A 14,210-nucleotide genomic window follows, 5' to 3' on the forward strand; every position below is an offset into this window, starting at 1 on the left:
TAAGTTTTGAGCTTGTCCCAAAGACTAACTCCTAATACTAAGGGAGGCTTGGGGTGAAAGCCCAAAGCGTGTGTTCCTCAAGGGGGGGGGGGGGGCTGTGGGGGGTTCCAAATGTATAGTAGGGATAGTGGGTAGGTCGGGCATGGCCGACCAACCTGAGGCATAGTCTAGCTCCCGCTTGCGTGTCTGTCCTTGTTCTGCGTCCGGCTTGGGTCTAAGCCCAAGTTCCATTCCATGCTAGCTGGTGGAGTACCCATATCCTCACGTTAGGCCACCGGTATGCTGAAATAGCGCCAGACTCCGTTTGGCTCCGTTTTGCGTGCTGGTCCTGGCATTGATATGCTGGTTGCTCCAGGACTGTTCCAAGTTGCTCCGGGCTCCTGTCCCTTCGCTCCTTGGGCTATATGCTCGGGAGTTGCTCCGTGGTCCGGTTCCATCACTCCTTGGCGTCACGCTTGGGAGTTTGGCACCATTCCTTCGTTCAGTGGCCCAAGGCCCTGAACCTCGGGTTCCTATAGACACGTGGCACGGACACGTGGTATGTGACACGTGGCATCTGTCACGTGGCACAAAGAGGGTTTAGGTTCCGCTTCATGGTGTTATCCTATGGTAAATCACCATAGGATAAAGGGTCAAAACCACGTGCGCTACACTAAGGGTGAACATCTTCTAGACTTAGCAAAGTAGAGTTTTTATTATGGAACCAAAACGATATCTTAAGGATAGATGTAGTGATTCTATGTTGTTTAGTGCCACAATCAAAGGATAGGAGCAAAATACTAGTGGCAAAAAATGGGCCATAAAAATCATTGGAAGGAAGAGTTAAGTTAAAAACACTAATGTGTTAAATGTTAATGGATGTGGGGAAAGAAAATATGTTTCTAAGGATGGATTCCCAAATGCTCCAATTTGGCAAAAGTAAAAGTTCCAAAGGAAGGAGTGGCAAGGTAACTAAATGATAAGGTCATGGACAACCCTAGCAAAAAATTATGGATAAGTGGAACTTAGTGCCAAGGGTGGCACAAAATAGATAAGAGCATGATAGTGCCCTCAAGTAGAGAAGTTTTTAGTATGGTGAAGTGGAGTTTGCACAACATGTGCAATGCACAGAGACACCTAGGAAATTGATTTGAGAAATCAAAACTAAATTCCAAAATATGATGTTTATGTTAATAAAAGCTGAGACTACTTGGGAATAAGTAGTGGATTGGGATAGAGAAGATGTTTATAACAAGTTTAGCAAGAACTAAACTAATAAAGGGAAAAAACCACCACATGTGATCAAAATGAGTGTCTAAGTTGGAAAAACTATATTTCATAGAGGATGGGCAAGGCATGGTGAGCCTTTAGCGTTGAACCATTAATAAATATTGACTTGATTCCAGGTAATCCATGATGGGATTATTTTATAAAATGGTTTATCATTTGATGAAGATATTGAACCTCATTTATGGGTGGTGGAGTTGTGAAACACAAATCCCTAATTCCCAAAGTAGAGCCAAAAATGTGCCACGTAGTAGTGGCCAAAGCAAAAGCCAAACAAGCATAATACATTTGGACTAAAAGCTCTAACTTAGAAAGTCAAGAGCGGGAGTGGAACTCCCAACCAAATGCTTGAGGAACGAGCATGAAGTGAGCAATAAATGAGTCGCTAGAAAAGGGATGAAGTGTTAAGATGGAGTCCGAGAAGGACCCAAGAAAGAGTTTCAGATGGAGTCCGAGATGGAGTGTAAGAAGGAGTCCAAGATGGACTCCAATAAGAGGTCCAAGATGGAGTCTGAGAGGGACTTGAGATGGAGTCTAAAAAGGAGTTCGAGATAGAGTTCGAAATGGAATCTAAGATAAAGTTTAAGAAGGAGTCCAAAATGGTGTCCGAGATGGAGTCCAAAATGAACCAAGATAGAGTCCTATGTGAAGTTCAAGATGGAGTCCAAGATGGAGTCTGAGAAGGACCTAAGATGGAGTCCAAGATGAACTCAAGATGAACTTGAGATGGAGTCTGAGATGGACTTGAGATGGAGTTCAAGGTCAAGACTGAGAGTGAGAGCAAGAGTGAGACCAAGTCCGAGTCTGAGTCTGAGACTAAGACTGAGACCGAGAACAAGACCAAGACTGATTCTGAGTCTGAGTCTAAGTCCGAGTCTGAGGATGAAAGCCCAAAGCTTTTGTCTCCCAAACCCTGGGGGGTTTAGTGATCTTAAAAAATATAGTAGGGGGAGGACTCTAGTAAAGCCAATTTGGCCAGGAAAAGTTAGTGTGACCAAAGAAGGTTATACTTACATGTTAGGTAATGATATAACCATTAAGGAGTCCAAAGCTAGGGTGAATATAAACAAATAAGCGGGGTAGCTTGGTGAAGTGTTCAAAAGCCAACTCTAGTTCCCCAATGAGATTATATGGTTAATGCTCTCAATCCAAGTGTGGGTGGCACTACCTACTTGAATACCTAATGTGGCTCATCGAAACCTTGCTCTAGCCATATGGCTAGAGCACCTAAAGGCGGAAGGTGGGAAAGTACCCACGAGGTTTGCATAGAACTACGGTATTTTGAAATGTCATCCCAAAGTCCTAAATTGCGGAAAGGAAGAAAAACAATCCTCTAGTATAATAACTAAGGATATGGTCATATGGTGAGGAAATCCCAAAGGATAGTAGAACTATGTGGTTAGGGCTTTGGGCCTTGACCCAATAGCGGTGTTGGCAAGCATAGTTGTGGATGAAGAGGGACTTGGTAGGGATACAAAAGAGGACATTGGGGAAAGGTGTTCCCTATGTCTTCAGACATCCTAAGGGTGCTAAGGTGTGGTCAAGGGATGACCACTCATGGATAGATGGCTTAGCCTTTAAGAAACTAAATTGTGATGCAAATGGTCTTGGACTACTAATGTGACAACTGTGAATAGGCATGGCCTTAACGTAACGGGCTGATATATTAGTGGTACCTTTGGGTGTCAATCATGAGATCAAACACATGGAGCAAATGCAAAAGTTAAATAGCATAGATGCCATTCACAGGGCTAGCATATCCCAAGATAGGAATAAAACTTATGAAGTGGTCAAAAATAGGGTTAAATGACTACACCCAAGACCTTTAACCGATTGAAAAAAAGGGTGTATTTTTGTTTATAGACCCTTTCCTTATATATTTGAACCCCTATGAATCATTTATCAAGTCGTTCCCTTTACTTGCTTACAATCTACTATACTTCCTTGCAAATTTATGCTCTCGTGATCAAAAATTAAGAGCCACAACTCTCTCAAAAGCCCTGTTCTCTTGATACTCTACCCCTCAGGTTGAGCTCAACATGAGTAAATTGGACCTACCAAATATCAATCTCAATATGTGGTGTGATTCCTTTAGCTAAGTAATAGAGTCAAAGGCTTTTTTGATATCACTATACTCATTTCATAATCTATATTGTTTATTCTTATTCCACTCCAATATCCTCTTGTCCTCACTCTTGGACGCAATTAAAAAGAACAATTTAAAAGATGATAGGTAGGGATTTAAATATACAGGGAAAAGGCTAATAAATAAAAGTTTTCAATCAGCTGAAAATATTGAGATATTTGAGGTTAAGTGTCCTTGGGTTTGAAAAATACTAAATTGAATAACATCTAAATTATTAGTCTAAATCTATCATCAGGGCTGAATTCTCATTTTTACCCTTCCTTCCACCCCTCCTTAGAAGAAAAAAAAAGTTTGAAATGTTGCATAAAAAGGAGAAAATGAAAAAAATTGATAAAGAAACATTGTGAAAGAAGAAAAATGGATAAAGAACTATATAAAAAGGAATTTTTAGTATCTGGCAAGAAAGAAATAGGGACATAAAATAAAATAAAAAATGTTTAAAGCTTATAAAGCATATTCACACCACTCAACTTTTTCAACACACAACTCAGCCCTTGAGACGCGAAAATCAATAAAGACATCCACACTTTTAAGGGAACAAATAAACTCCTTTGGAATAATAAAAGAATCTTTAATATTAGAATTGATTAAAGATTCTACCAACAAAATAAAAGAAAAATTCTTAGCTTCACATATACATTTAATATCTATATTAGTTATAAAGAAGATAGAAATCACTTAACTCAACACTCAACTAAAAATAAGAATTATAAAAATCACAAAAGATCACCAAATGAAAGACATATTGTAAATGAGGAAGAAACACTAAGAACATGAGAAAGTGGCTCAACCCAAGAAATAATAGAAGGTTGGGAAAAAAACAAAAGTTAAAAAGAAAGAATTAAATGGCAAATTGAAGGATTAACAACCCCACAAAATCTCTAACTCATCTCCAAAACTATCTTCATAATAATCAAACTCTTCATCACAATCTAAAATCCATTTAAGTTTGTAAACATTATTTTCCCATAAATTTATTCCTCTAACATTCTCTAAAATCCAAATTGTATAATCTATAGCTTTTTAATTTATGACATAATCACACTTCACATCAACAAGTGGTAGAATACCAAGCATAGGAAATGATGTGTAGTCCCATCTTGTAGAAGTTGAAAATAACAACACTCTAAGGATAGATATAACATCAATTTGATCACACCCTATAACACCAAAAACTTGATTCAACAAAGTAGTATTAGTAGTCTCAAGTGATATACTCCTTGATTGATGATAATATGATATAACAGAAAAAAAATGCAATGAAGATCAAAAGAAGATAACTATAATCCTAAATTTCACAAAAAGCTATAACAAATCTAGAGAAGAAAGCAAAAACAATAAAACAAAGCAAAAGTATAATCCTAAACACTAAAATAAAGCATTGTAAAATGTTTCACCCTTAATGTAAACTTTTCATCTTCACTAATGTGAATGCTTGGGATATAGGAATAAGTATATTAATTAGGGGTTTAGACTTTTATTTATATACAAGAATTTTAGTTCCAAATGGATGGTCCATATACTATAATAATAGGGTGTGTGTGTGTCTCTCTCTCTCTCTCTCTCTCTAGATAAATAAATAGAGAGAGCACTTACAAGTATAATTTATTTATTATAAATTATTTATTTTTAGAAATTTAAACTCTTTTATAACGGTTTAATATACAATTAAAAGAACATTTAATATGCCTAAATTTTTATTTCATTTAATCTCTATAAAATTACTAAAATATTATTATTATTTAGATGTATATGAACCAGTTCTAGACATAGAATCATGGGTTTTCTTTTAGATATTATTAATTATTGTTCAGGATTTCCACTTTCTAAAGTAGTGTTTTTGAATACATTTTTGTGCATTGCTGCAATAACACTTGGTTTTCTTAATAGTAGTTTTATTCTTATTCATTAATTAAATTAATCAAATGGAAGGTTATAAATATAAACATGTTTATAATTTTTAAACACAAGATTAATCTGATTGAATATCAACCATTAGATGGTAGAATAAACTAGAATATACAAGGAAGTGTTTAGGAAAGTTTATAAATTATAAATACAAAATTAATCTAAATGAATAACAATGTTAAATAGTAGAATATCCTAAAATATTCAGGCATATTCTAGGTATATCCACTACCACCCCCCTTAATCAAACCAAAAATGGTAAATCCTTAAAATGACAATATCATTTTCAAATGCACAACCAAATACATATTTCCCTTATTTTAGTATAAACTATAAAGACTTTGATTTAAAATTAGAAATTTACAGATTGGGATGATTTTATAAAATTTGGATCTGAAGAATATATCAATGGACAGTTTAGCATATCAGATTCAGATTATATTTTTCCAGATAAAGTAAAGCTTACTTAGCCACATAGAAACAATTGCAATATTTATATCACACAAATAGCAAAAGCAATGGATGCTTTCTAAGGTTGCAAAAAGATGGAAACATGGTAATCTATGATGAAAATTTATTGATGTGGACTTAGTAGTATACAACACTGTAGAGCAAACTTGTATATGGCAATCAGCAAGATGAGAATTTAAACTCTAGCATTCACTCTACACAAATGTGAGACGTTTTACAAGCTCCAAGCAGCATCACGTAGGCAATGGAGCCCGGCTCAATTGGCATGCTATCGATCACGTCTTGGGCCTCATCAAGCCGGCCAGTTCGCCCAACCAAATCGATCACACAAATGAATTGCTCCAAGGTTGGAGCTATGTGATGATCAAGCACAAGTGACTGGAAACTGCTTACCGATCTCAATGAGCCCGGCATGGCTACACGCAGAGAAGACGTGACTTCGTCCGGATCAAACCCCTTGAGCTTCATCCTCCAGAAGAGATCAAAAATCTCCTCAAAATGACCGTTGTTCGCATATGCCGAGATGATTCCATTCCATGAAACCACGTCCTGTTGTTGCCTCAAGCACCACTTTTGCCCCTCAGAGGTATCCATACCTCCCATAAAAGTTCACAACCGCATTGTTTGTCATCATGTCGGATCAACCTGGAGTGCTGGAGCTCACCATGCACAAGCTTTCCCTTTTTGGAGAGTGGTGATCCCCCCAAGGGCGTCAAGAACAGCCAAGAAACTCACCTTGTCCGTCTGGATGCCTTCCAGATCCATGCTGTGAAAGAGTCGAGCAGCACTCTTGCATTGCCCGGCTTGGGCGAAGATACAAATCATGGTGTTCCACGAAACCGTGCTTGGCTCCTCCATTTTCTCAAAGATTTCCTTTGCTTTGTTGATATGACCGGCTTGGCATAGCCGTGTTGTGCGAGAAGCTGTCAGCAGGCATCCTCTTCGTGAGGATCTCCAAAGCCTCGTTCACTCTCCCGTGCTGGATATAACCGCCGCGAGTGTGTTAAACAGAACCACGCTGGTTTCCTCGAGCAAGCTCGCGGCCTTGGCGAGATGCCCGTTTTGGGCATACGATCTTAGCAAAGAGTTCCACGAGACAATGGATGGATGCTCGATGCGAGCAAACACTACCTTGGATTTTGCATTTTCTATAACTCACCACCACCGAAGTTGCCATGGCGAGGATCCAGCCAGTGTGATCCGCCGCTGCATGAACTTGGCAGCAGCGGGAGAGGCTCGAGAGGCCCGAGCACGCATCGAGAGCTGCGAGGAACGTGGTGTTGTGTCGATCTGGCGTTACAGATGACTTGCCACAGTCAATGCTATTAAAAATCCCATCAACAAAGTAAGGTATGCCTTTTCTTTCTTTTTCTCTCCTTTTGTTTTGTCATTCTTGGCTGAATAGATTCATGTCCGACCTCCTCAAGTTTTTGCTTAACAGGAAAATGAGACGATGCAAGGAGGAAGATTTTCAACTCTTCTTAGCCAACATTGCTTTACACTTTATAACGACTAATTTTATTGATGAACCATGACAAGATCAGGTCAGTCAGTACATTAATCTCTGCGAGGAAATAAATGTAAGCTTACTCGGAACAGCTCGAGCCTGTTCTTGAGCCACTTCAGCGTCATGTAGACGAGCTGTTCGGAATGATCATAGATACTCGTATGCCACTCGACTGTCGCTGTTAAATCTTCACAACAGTACGAGGAACTATTCTAGTTTGTCTTCCTCATGGGTCTAACATAGTGAGCTCTTTTTCATTTTTTATAAAAATGTTGGGCACATGGATCGCCATTTCCTGCTTGAGAGTATCCGTTCTTGCAAGAGCTCGGCATCACTTAGACTGATCCAATCCTCTCTATCAATCTACTTCCAGAGGGATTCGTTCCTCTCGAACCAGCTCATCCAGAGCTTCGGGAGACTTGGGTGCTGCAAAGATGCCCGATCCGTGTTTGACGCCATGGAGTGGCGGGATTGTTTTTCATGGGACTTCATGCTCGCCGCCTACATTCGCAGTGGGGATTTGGAGGAATCAAAGCGATTCTTTCACTCCATCCCCGGTCCAAGCCTCGTGTCGTGGACAGCGATCATCACCGCTACTGCCCAAGGAGAAAACTTGCGACGCGCGAGGGATTTCTTCGATGCTATGCCGAAACGAGACGTGATCTCCTGCACGGCGATGATCAAGGCGTGCTCCAACGGCGGAGACCTCGATCAAGCGCTAGAAGTTTTCGATTCTATCCTTTACAAAGATCTGGTGGCGTCAAACGCAATGCTAGGCGCGGTTGCCCGTTTGGGGCATTTTGAAGAGACTATCTCATTCTTTCAGTCTTTGCCTTCACACGACCTCTATTCTTACAACATAGTGTTGGCAAAGGCTGAGAACGTAAAAGAGTCCAAATATTTGTTTGACAAACAGCCCGAAAAAGATCTTGTGACGTGGAACTCCATGATTGCGGCATATACCAAAGCCGGGGATCTTGGTAGCGCAAAGTCAACATTTGACAATGCTCCCTTGTGGAATCTAGTCACTTGGAATTCCATGTTGGCAGGGTATATGCAAGATTGCCAAGTCGATGTGGCAAAGATAATCACTTATGAGATGCCAGAGTGGGATCTTTTCACTTGGAATGCCACACTAGCGGGATACTTCCAAAATGGGAATCTTTCTGATGCGGCAATGTTGTTCCACCAAATGCCCAAGAAAGACATTGTGACATGGAACTCCATGGTGTGTGGATATTCCCAGAGCGGGCATTTGCAAGATGCCGAGAAGATACTCCTTACCATGCCTGAGCATGCAGTGGTGACGTGGTCGGCAATGCTGGATGCATATGCACGAAATGGCCACGTGGACCGTGCCAGGCAAATATTTGAGAGATTTCGTACAACTCCGTACAGCCTAGCATTTGAGAATGGTATGCTAGTAGCATATGCCCAAACTGGGCATTACTTAGAAGCAAAGATTCTTTTTGATAGCATGGCACAGAAAAACATGGTAACCTGGAATGCCATGCTAGATGCGTGTTCCTTGGAAGGAAAGTATGATCACGTAGAAAAAATGTGGGATTCTATGCCGTATTGCGATCTAATATCATGGAATATACGTCTTTCTACGTATGCCCAGCAAGGGGATCTGGAGAAGTCAAAGATGTCTTTTGATTCCATGCCTGTCAAGGACATTGTTTCTTACACTTCAATGATCACAGCTTACACCCGAAACCTAGAGCTTGAGAAAGCATGGGCGCTCTTTGAATCCCTTCCCTACCACAATCTAGTTTGCTGGAATGCCATTCTTTCAGCCCATGTACATGGACGAGACATTGTGCGGCTGCAATTGTTGTTTGATCAAGCTCCTCAAAAAGATTTAGTTTCATGGAATCAACTTCTGGTAGCATATTCCAGATTGGGGGATCTAGAACAAGCAAATGCCATCTTTGAAAAAATGCCGGAGCGTGACACTATGTCTTGGACTGTTTTAAGTACAGCGTTTGGTGTGAGCGGGTACCTAGAGCACTCCAAACTCTTGTTTTATTTCATGCCGGAACGTAGTATAATATCGTACAATTCGATGCTATCGTCGTATTCGAGATTGGGCCACATTGAATTCGCGAAATCCTTGTTTCTTGCAATGCCAGAATGGAACCTGGTTTCTTGGAGCGCACTACTTGCAGCATATACCCAAACTGGGCATCATGCGGATGCGTCGAGATTATTCTTGGAGCTCTCGCTGTTCGAGATTCCAGACTCTATGTGTTTTGTACTAGCCCTGGTGTCAGCGAGCCGCGTTGGTACCGTCACGAATGGACGATGGAGATTCGTTTCGATGCGTGCTGACTTTGGAGTGACTCCGACCAAGCAGCACTACTGCTGCATTGTGGACGCCTTGAGCCGGGCGGGATACTTGAAAGATGCCGAAGATGTTCTCAAGGAGATGCCGTTTGAGGCCGAGAATCTGGACTGGAAGTGCTTGCTTTGGAGTCGCACGAATCACAAGTACAAGCCAATGACCCCTGTTGTAAGCCTAGACTCCATGGATGGGGCTGCATACATGCTAGCCTCAAGGTTGTAACTATGCACTGCAGCATCGCTTCTGGAATGTTACAAATGATGGAAGGAATCGATGTGCACCGAAACTGAAAGCATAGCAATGTAGCTTTTTGTTGATTCGTGCTTGCTGGCTGTTTTTCAAGAAACTCCCTGTCTAAATATCAGTCAGCGTTGAGCTATCTTTAATGCTTGGGAAAAATTTCTTTGGCTTGCTGACGAACCAGAGTTTACAAACTAAAGAACGAAAATTATAATAATTACAATAATAATAATAATGTATTTGAAAATCTGAGTTCTATAAACAGAAGATCGCTTGCGCAGGAAGCACGGTAAGTCTTTTGGTTTGTGCTCGTTTCGCGACCTTACGTTCCAGATTGGCACCGGTAGCTAAAGTAGCTTCGGTTCATGGGCAACTGGTTAGACTTTAAAAGGAATTTGCACAAATTTTTTAGCTTGCACGAGCTCTGAACAGTGAGGAATTGCACGAAGGAGAGAGAGAGAGAGAGAGAGAGAGAGAGTGTGTGTGTAATAGCAGTCGGAAACTGTCGCAAATGGACGATTGAGATTCGTTTTGATGTTTGACGACTTTGGAGTGATTCCGACCAAGCAGCACTACATTGTGGACGCCTTGAGCCACGCGAAATACTTGAATCAAGTCTTTCAATCGAAGATGTTCTCACTGAAATGCCATTTGACTGGAAGTGCTTGCTTTTACGTCACAAGTACAAGCCAGACTGTAAGCTTTCACTTCAGCATCGCTTGGTCCCTATAATCCTACAACAGATGGAAGAAATCCGTACGTATCGAAGTTCAAACAATGAAGGTATGTCATGAGCTTAAAATTGGTTGATCTTGTGCTTAGTGTTCCTCCCCCAAATCCTGGAAGAAGTATTCTCCGTAAACATATTGAAAAAGAATATTACACAAACTTACCAGAAGATGAAAAAACTGAAGAGATAAAGAACAAAGTGCAGGATGTCAAATATCTGAAAGGTCTTGAGCTTTCCCAGTGGATTCTTCGAGCTTCTTTTGAGCCTGGGAGAAGAATCCAAATCATAAAATCGCTAGTCAGCCTCAAGTTAAACTTTACCAGATAAAGTCGATAAAGCCGTGCTTGCTTCAAGAGCGTGCCTTCAGCAAGCTCCCTATCCCTTTCATCTGGCAGGAACATAATCAGTCCACCGTGCTTCCAGTGATTACCACGGTCAGTCTTTGGCACGCAAACGCAGGAACCCGTCCAATCCTCCTCGGATGCTAAGCCAATTCGTTCCATCACAAAACGCTTAGCTTCCGGGGGAGTTGTTATTGGGCTCCATGCGTCTTTGATCCACTTGTTGATGTAAGTCCGAGTGGAGAATTCGCAAAAACCAGCCGCAAACTTGATCCTCTCCTGGAATAAACATTTAGTCTATGTGAGGGGATGAACAAACGTAAAACACACCTGAGAAGGATCATCCTCCAGCTCGATCTGTACTGCCTTTGGATCTTTGGATTCCATTTGCATTTCAAGAATTCTCACTTTCTCCAAGAGTCGAAGCTTGCTCCAGAGCTTTGCATCTTCCAGGTTCTCCTGTCCATGCTTTGGAAAGAACAAAACCGTGCAACCTAAAGCACAAACTCAAGAGGTCCCGATAGGAGAAAAAGTTCATACCTCCGATCTTGCACCATTCCGACGCAGACGAACTCTCATGTGGTGTGGGGAAGAAAGAGAAATCTCCAGTGTCACTGTGAATCTCAGCTTGGATTCTCGCCCTGGCCAGTGGAATCAAGGCCTCAACGAAGGCTCCTTTTGGAACACGTCCCGAGATTGATATTAGCACCTCACAGTAAGCCACCGTCACATCCGCCATCGTCAAAGCCCTAGGGTTTAAGTCAGGAATTTTTGGAGAAAATGAATCTTTTCGAGGTTCAAGACATGCAGCCTGATGTAGTCAAGCTTGTGGCAGCCATGCATCAAACTGAAGTCTTGAACTCTTTGAAGGCACGAGAAAAGGAAGATCTCATGCCGTGCCGTTTCCGATGCTTCACAAAGGCAAGGGGTGACAGAGGAATGACTGATCTGTTCGTTAACCTTGTCGCAAGTGATATGAATTCAGACACAAAGATGAGAAGGGCGACGTTGATCCGGAAGCCAGAGAAAAACATGATTTCAGAGTCTAGGATGGGATACTCCTGCAAGACTTTGGTTGAGGCTCGGGATATTCCATGAATGCTATGCCAGGAGGAGCGACTTCCTGTTTATCTCATGGTGTGGGGAGGCTCCTTCACCATGGTGTCTTCAAACATTGCGTTTTAGTACTCAATAGAGATTACTGTATATGACTAAACTTGTTGTAAAGCCCTAAACCCTGGAAGGCATGGCGATCGCGTCTCCTCTTCGCGTGGCTATGGTTGTGGATGGAGGTAGCGGCGGTCGCCGGAATAAGGCGAGGTATGTGGACAAGAATGTAGGGAGTAGTAGCAGCAATCGATCGAGCGGTGCCGCCAAGCAGCAGCAGCAGCAGCAGCAGCCCGCGAAATCGAAGGCCGAGCAGAGATTTCCGCGGCAGCGACAGCAGCAGCAGCGCCAGGTCCCAAATCCAGCTGGTTTTGTGAAGAAAGTCGATCGCTCCACGGACAAGCTCGTGAGATTTCTCTACCAGCGGTAACGAGTCTATTCCGCTGCTTCCGTTGCTTTGCAGCATCGCTGTTTCTTTGCTTATCGACAGGTTCAAGGCTTTGAAGGATGCAAGAAACTCTTTGCGTGATCGCGATGGTTTTTTGGAGCAGCATGCTTCTGGGTGAGTTTTTTTTTTTCCCTCTCTTTTTCTTGTGTGTTTTGATGGAAATTAAAAGAAAGTTCTTTCATAGATATGATATACTTGGCATGCGGCACCACTTCTTTCATTATGTTGAATACTTCGAATGGGCTCCAGGTAAACTTTCGACACTCTACTTTTGAAGTTCTTTTTCACCAAAGTTTTCACGCAGGAGCAACGTCTTGTTCGCTCATTGGAGACTTCAACAATTGGGATTGCACGAAAAACCGTGCTGAGAAAGGCTACTTTGGCCGAGACGACTATGGCACCTGGCGAATCACCGTGGAAGACAAGCTGCGAGAGGGCCAAGAGAAAGACCCTCACTGGCAAGAGTACAACTATTCTGTCGAATACGATCGAGGTGATGGGGATATAGACATCGAGGCACTCTACCAAAAGATGGAGGACGAGTACTGGGAGCCTGGTGAGGACCAGTACTTGAAAGACACACGGCCTTTCGAGGAGGCTCTTTTCAAGTCGATCTTTGGGGAAAACTTCGGCTGCATCAAAGTTGGAAAGGAGGAGGAAGTGAACGAACTGGCCTACAACACCGAAGACGAGGAAACCATGGACTACTCCAAGTTTCCACCGGGTTACGAGGAATGGGTGAAGAAAACCGATCAAGCTCACTTGCCTCCGCTCAAGCAGGATCCAACGCGTTACAGCGAGCCGACAGTGGTCGATGATCCAGTGTGGAGGGAGCGAGTTTTAGCGAAGAAGCCACCACTTCCAATCTGGGAGTATACCGTCAAGGGGTTCAAAGCTTGGGAGAAGAAGTACCTTCCTGCGATTCCTCACGGCTCTCGTGTGAGAGTTTACTTCAAAACTCCGGAAGGTCCCGTGGAGCGAGTTCCAGCATGGGCGAAGTATGTTCTTCCTGGTAAGCAAAGAAAAACTCTTTCTTACTGGAGTTCTTGTGAACTTTTCCTGGCAGACCCGGATGGAAAGATGTGGAGTGCGGTGTATTGGGAACCGCCTATCCAGGAGAGGCACCAGTGGCAGCACGAGAGACCAAAGCCTCCAAAGTCGCTTCGAATTTACGAGTGTCACGTTGGTATGAGCAGCGAAGAGGCCGGGATCTCTACATTCAAGCGTTTCAGTCAGGCAAGAAAAGAGTGGCTGACATTTTCCAAGTAGCTCGTTTTGCTATCTTCCAACTTGGCTCAGGAGGTCCTTCCACACGTAAAAAAGTGTGGCTACAACGTTGTGCAGCTCATGGGAGTGCAAGAACATGTCGACTACTCCAGTGTTGGTTACAAGGTTTTCTCTTTCTCACTTAACAAAATATTCAAACTTAAGGCTTTGCTTATATCCAGATGACGAACCAATTTGCTGTGAGTAGCCGGTTTGGAACTCCAGAAGATTTCAAGTTTCTGGTCGATACTGCGCATGGTATGTTTCATTTGGACGAGAAAACATGACTTCTTTCCTGTGATGTGATGTAGGACTGGGATTGCTCGTTTTTATGGATATTGTCCACTCTCACGTTGCTCCTGACGAAGTATGTGGACTGGCAATGTTTGATGGCGCAAACGATTGTTTCTTACATGTAGGTGAGCTTCTATCA

General features: G+C 42.3%; 2 protein-coding genes across 2 annotated transcripts in view; both read left to right on the forward strand.

Moving 5' to 3' along the window:
- The first annotated feature begins 7,578 nt into the window (after nucleotides 1–7,578).
- Nucleotides 7,579–9,867, forward strand: LOC112341009 (pentatricopeptide repeat-containing protein At4g02750-like). Its single transcript, XM_024660362.1, has one exon. It carries the CDS (start codon nucleotides 7,579–7,581, stop codon nucleotides 9,865–9,867), a length of 2,289 nt encoding a protein of 762 aa, XP_024516130.1.
- A 2,325-nt stretch (nucleotides 9,868–12,192) lies between these two features.
- The window catches only part of LOC9662031 (1,4-alpha-glucan-branching enzyme 3, chloroplastic/amyloplastic), a 3,891-nt gene continuing 1,873 nt past the window's right edge, over nucleotides 12,193–14,210 (forward strand). The window contains exons 1-8 of the mRNA XM_024664381.1: nucleotides 12,193–12,489; nucleotides 12,554–12,625; nucleotides 12,696–12,760; nucleotides 12,816–13,523; nucleotides 13,578–13,747; nucleotides 13,811–13,903; nucleotides 13,960–14,035; nucleotides 14,089–14,201. Of these exons, the coding sequence (XP_024520149.1) occupies nucleotides 12,203–12,489; nucleotides 12,554–12,625; nucleotides 12,696–12,760; nucleotides 12,816–13,523; nucleotides 13,578–13,747; nucleotides 13,811–13,903; nucleotides 13,960–14,035; nucleotides 14,089–14,201 (1,584 nt within the window). The 5' untranslated portion in view covers nucleotides 12,193–12,202. The remainder of the gene's footprint in view (nucleotides 12,490–12,553; nucleotides 12,626–12,695; nucleotides 12,761–12,815; nucleotides 13,524–13,577; nucleotides 13,748–13,810; nucleotides 13,904–13,959; nucleotides 14,036–14,088; nucleotides 14,202–14,210) is intronic.

The sequence above is a fragment of the Selaginella moellendorffii genome, unplaced genomic scaffold, assembly GCF_000143415.4.
Source record: "Selaginella moellendorffii unplaced genomic scaffold, v1.0 SELMOscaffold_2, whole genome shotgun sequence".
Taxonomy (NCBI): Eukaryota; Viridiplantae; Streptophyta; class Lycopodiopsida; order Selaginellales; family Selaginellaceae; genus Selaginella; species Selaginella moellendorffii.

Bases quoted from the DNA above. Each gene is read 5' to 3' on its own strand.
- LOC112341009 (XM_024660362.1), top strand. From the start codon at position 7,579: ATGGATCGCCATTTCCTGCTTGAGAGTATCCGTTCTTGCAAGAGCTCG.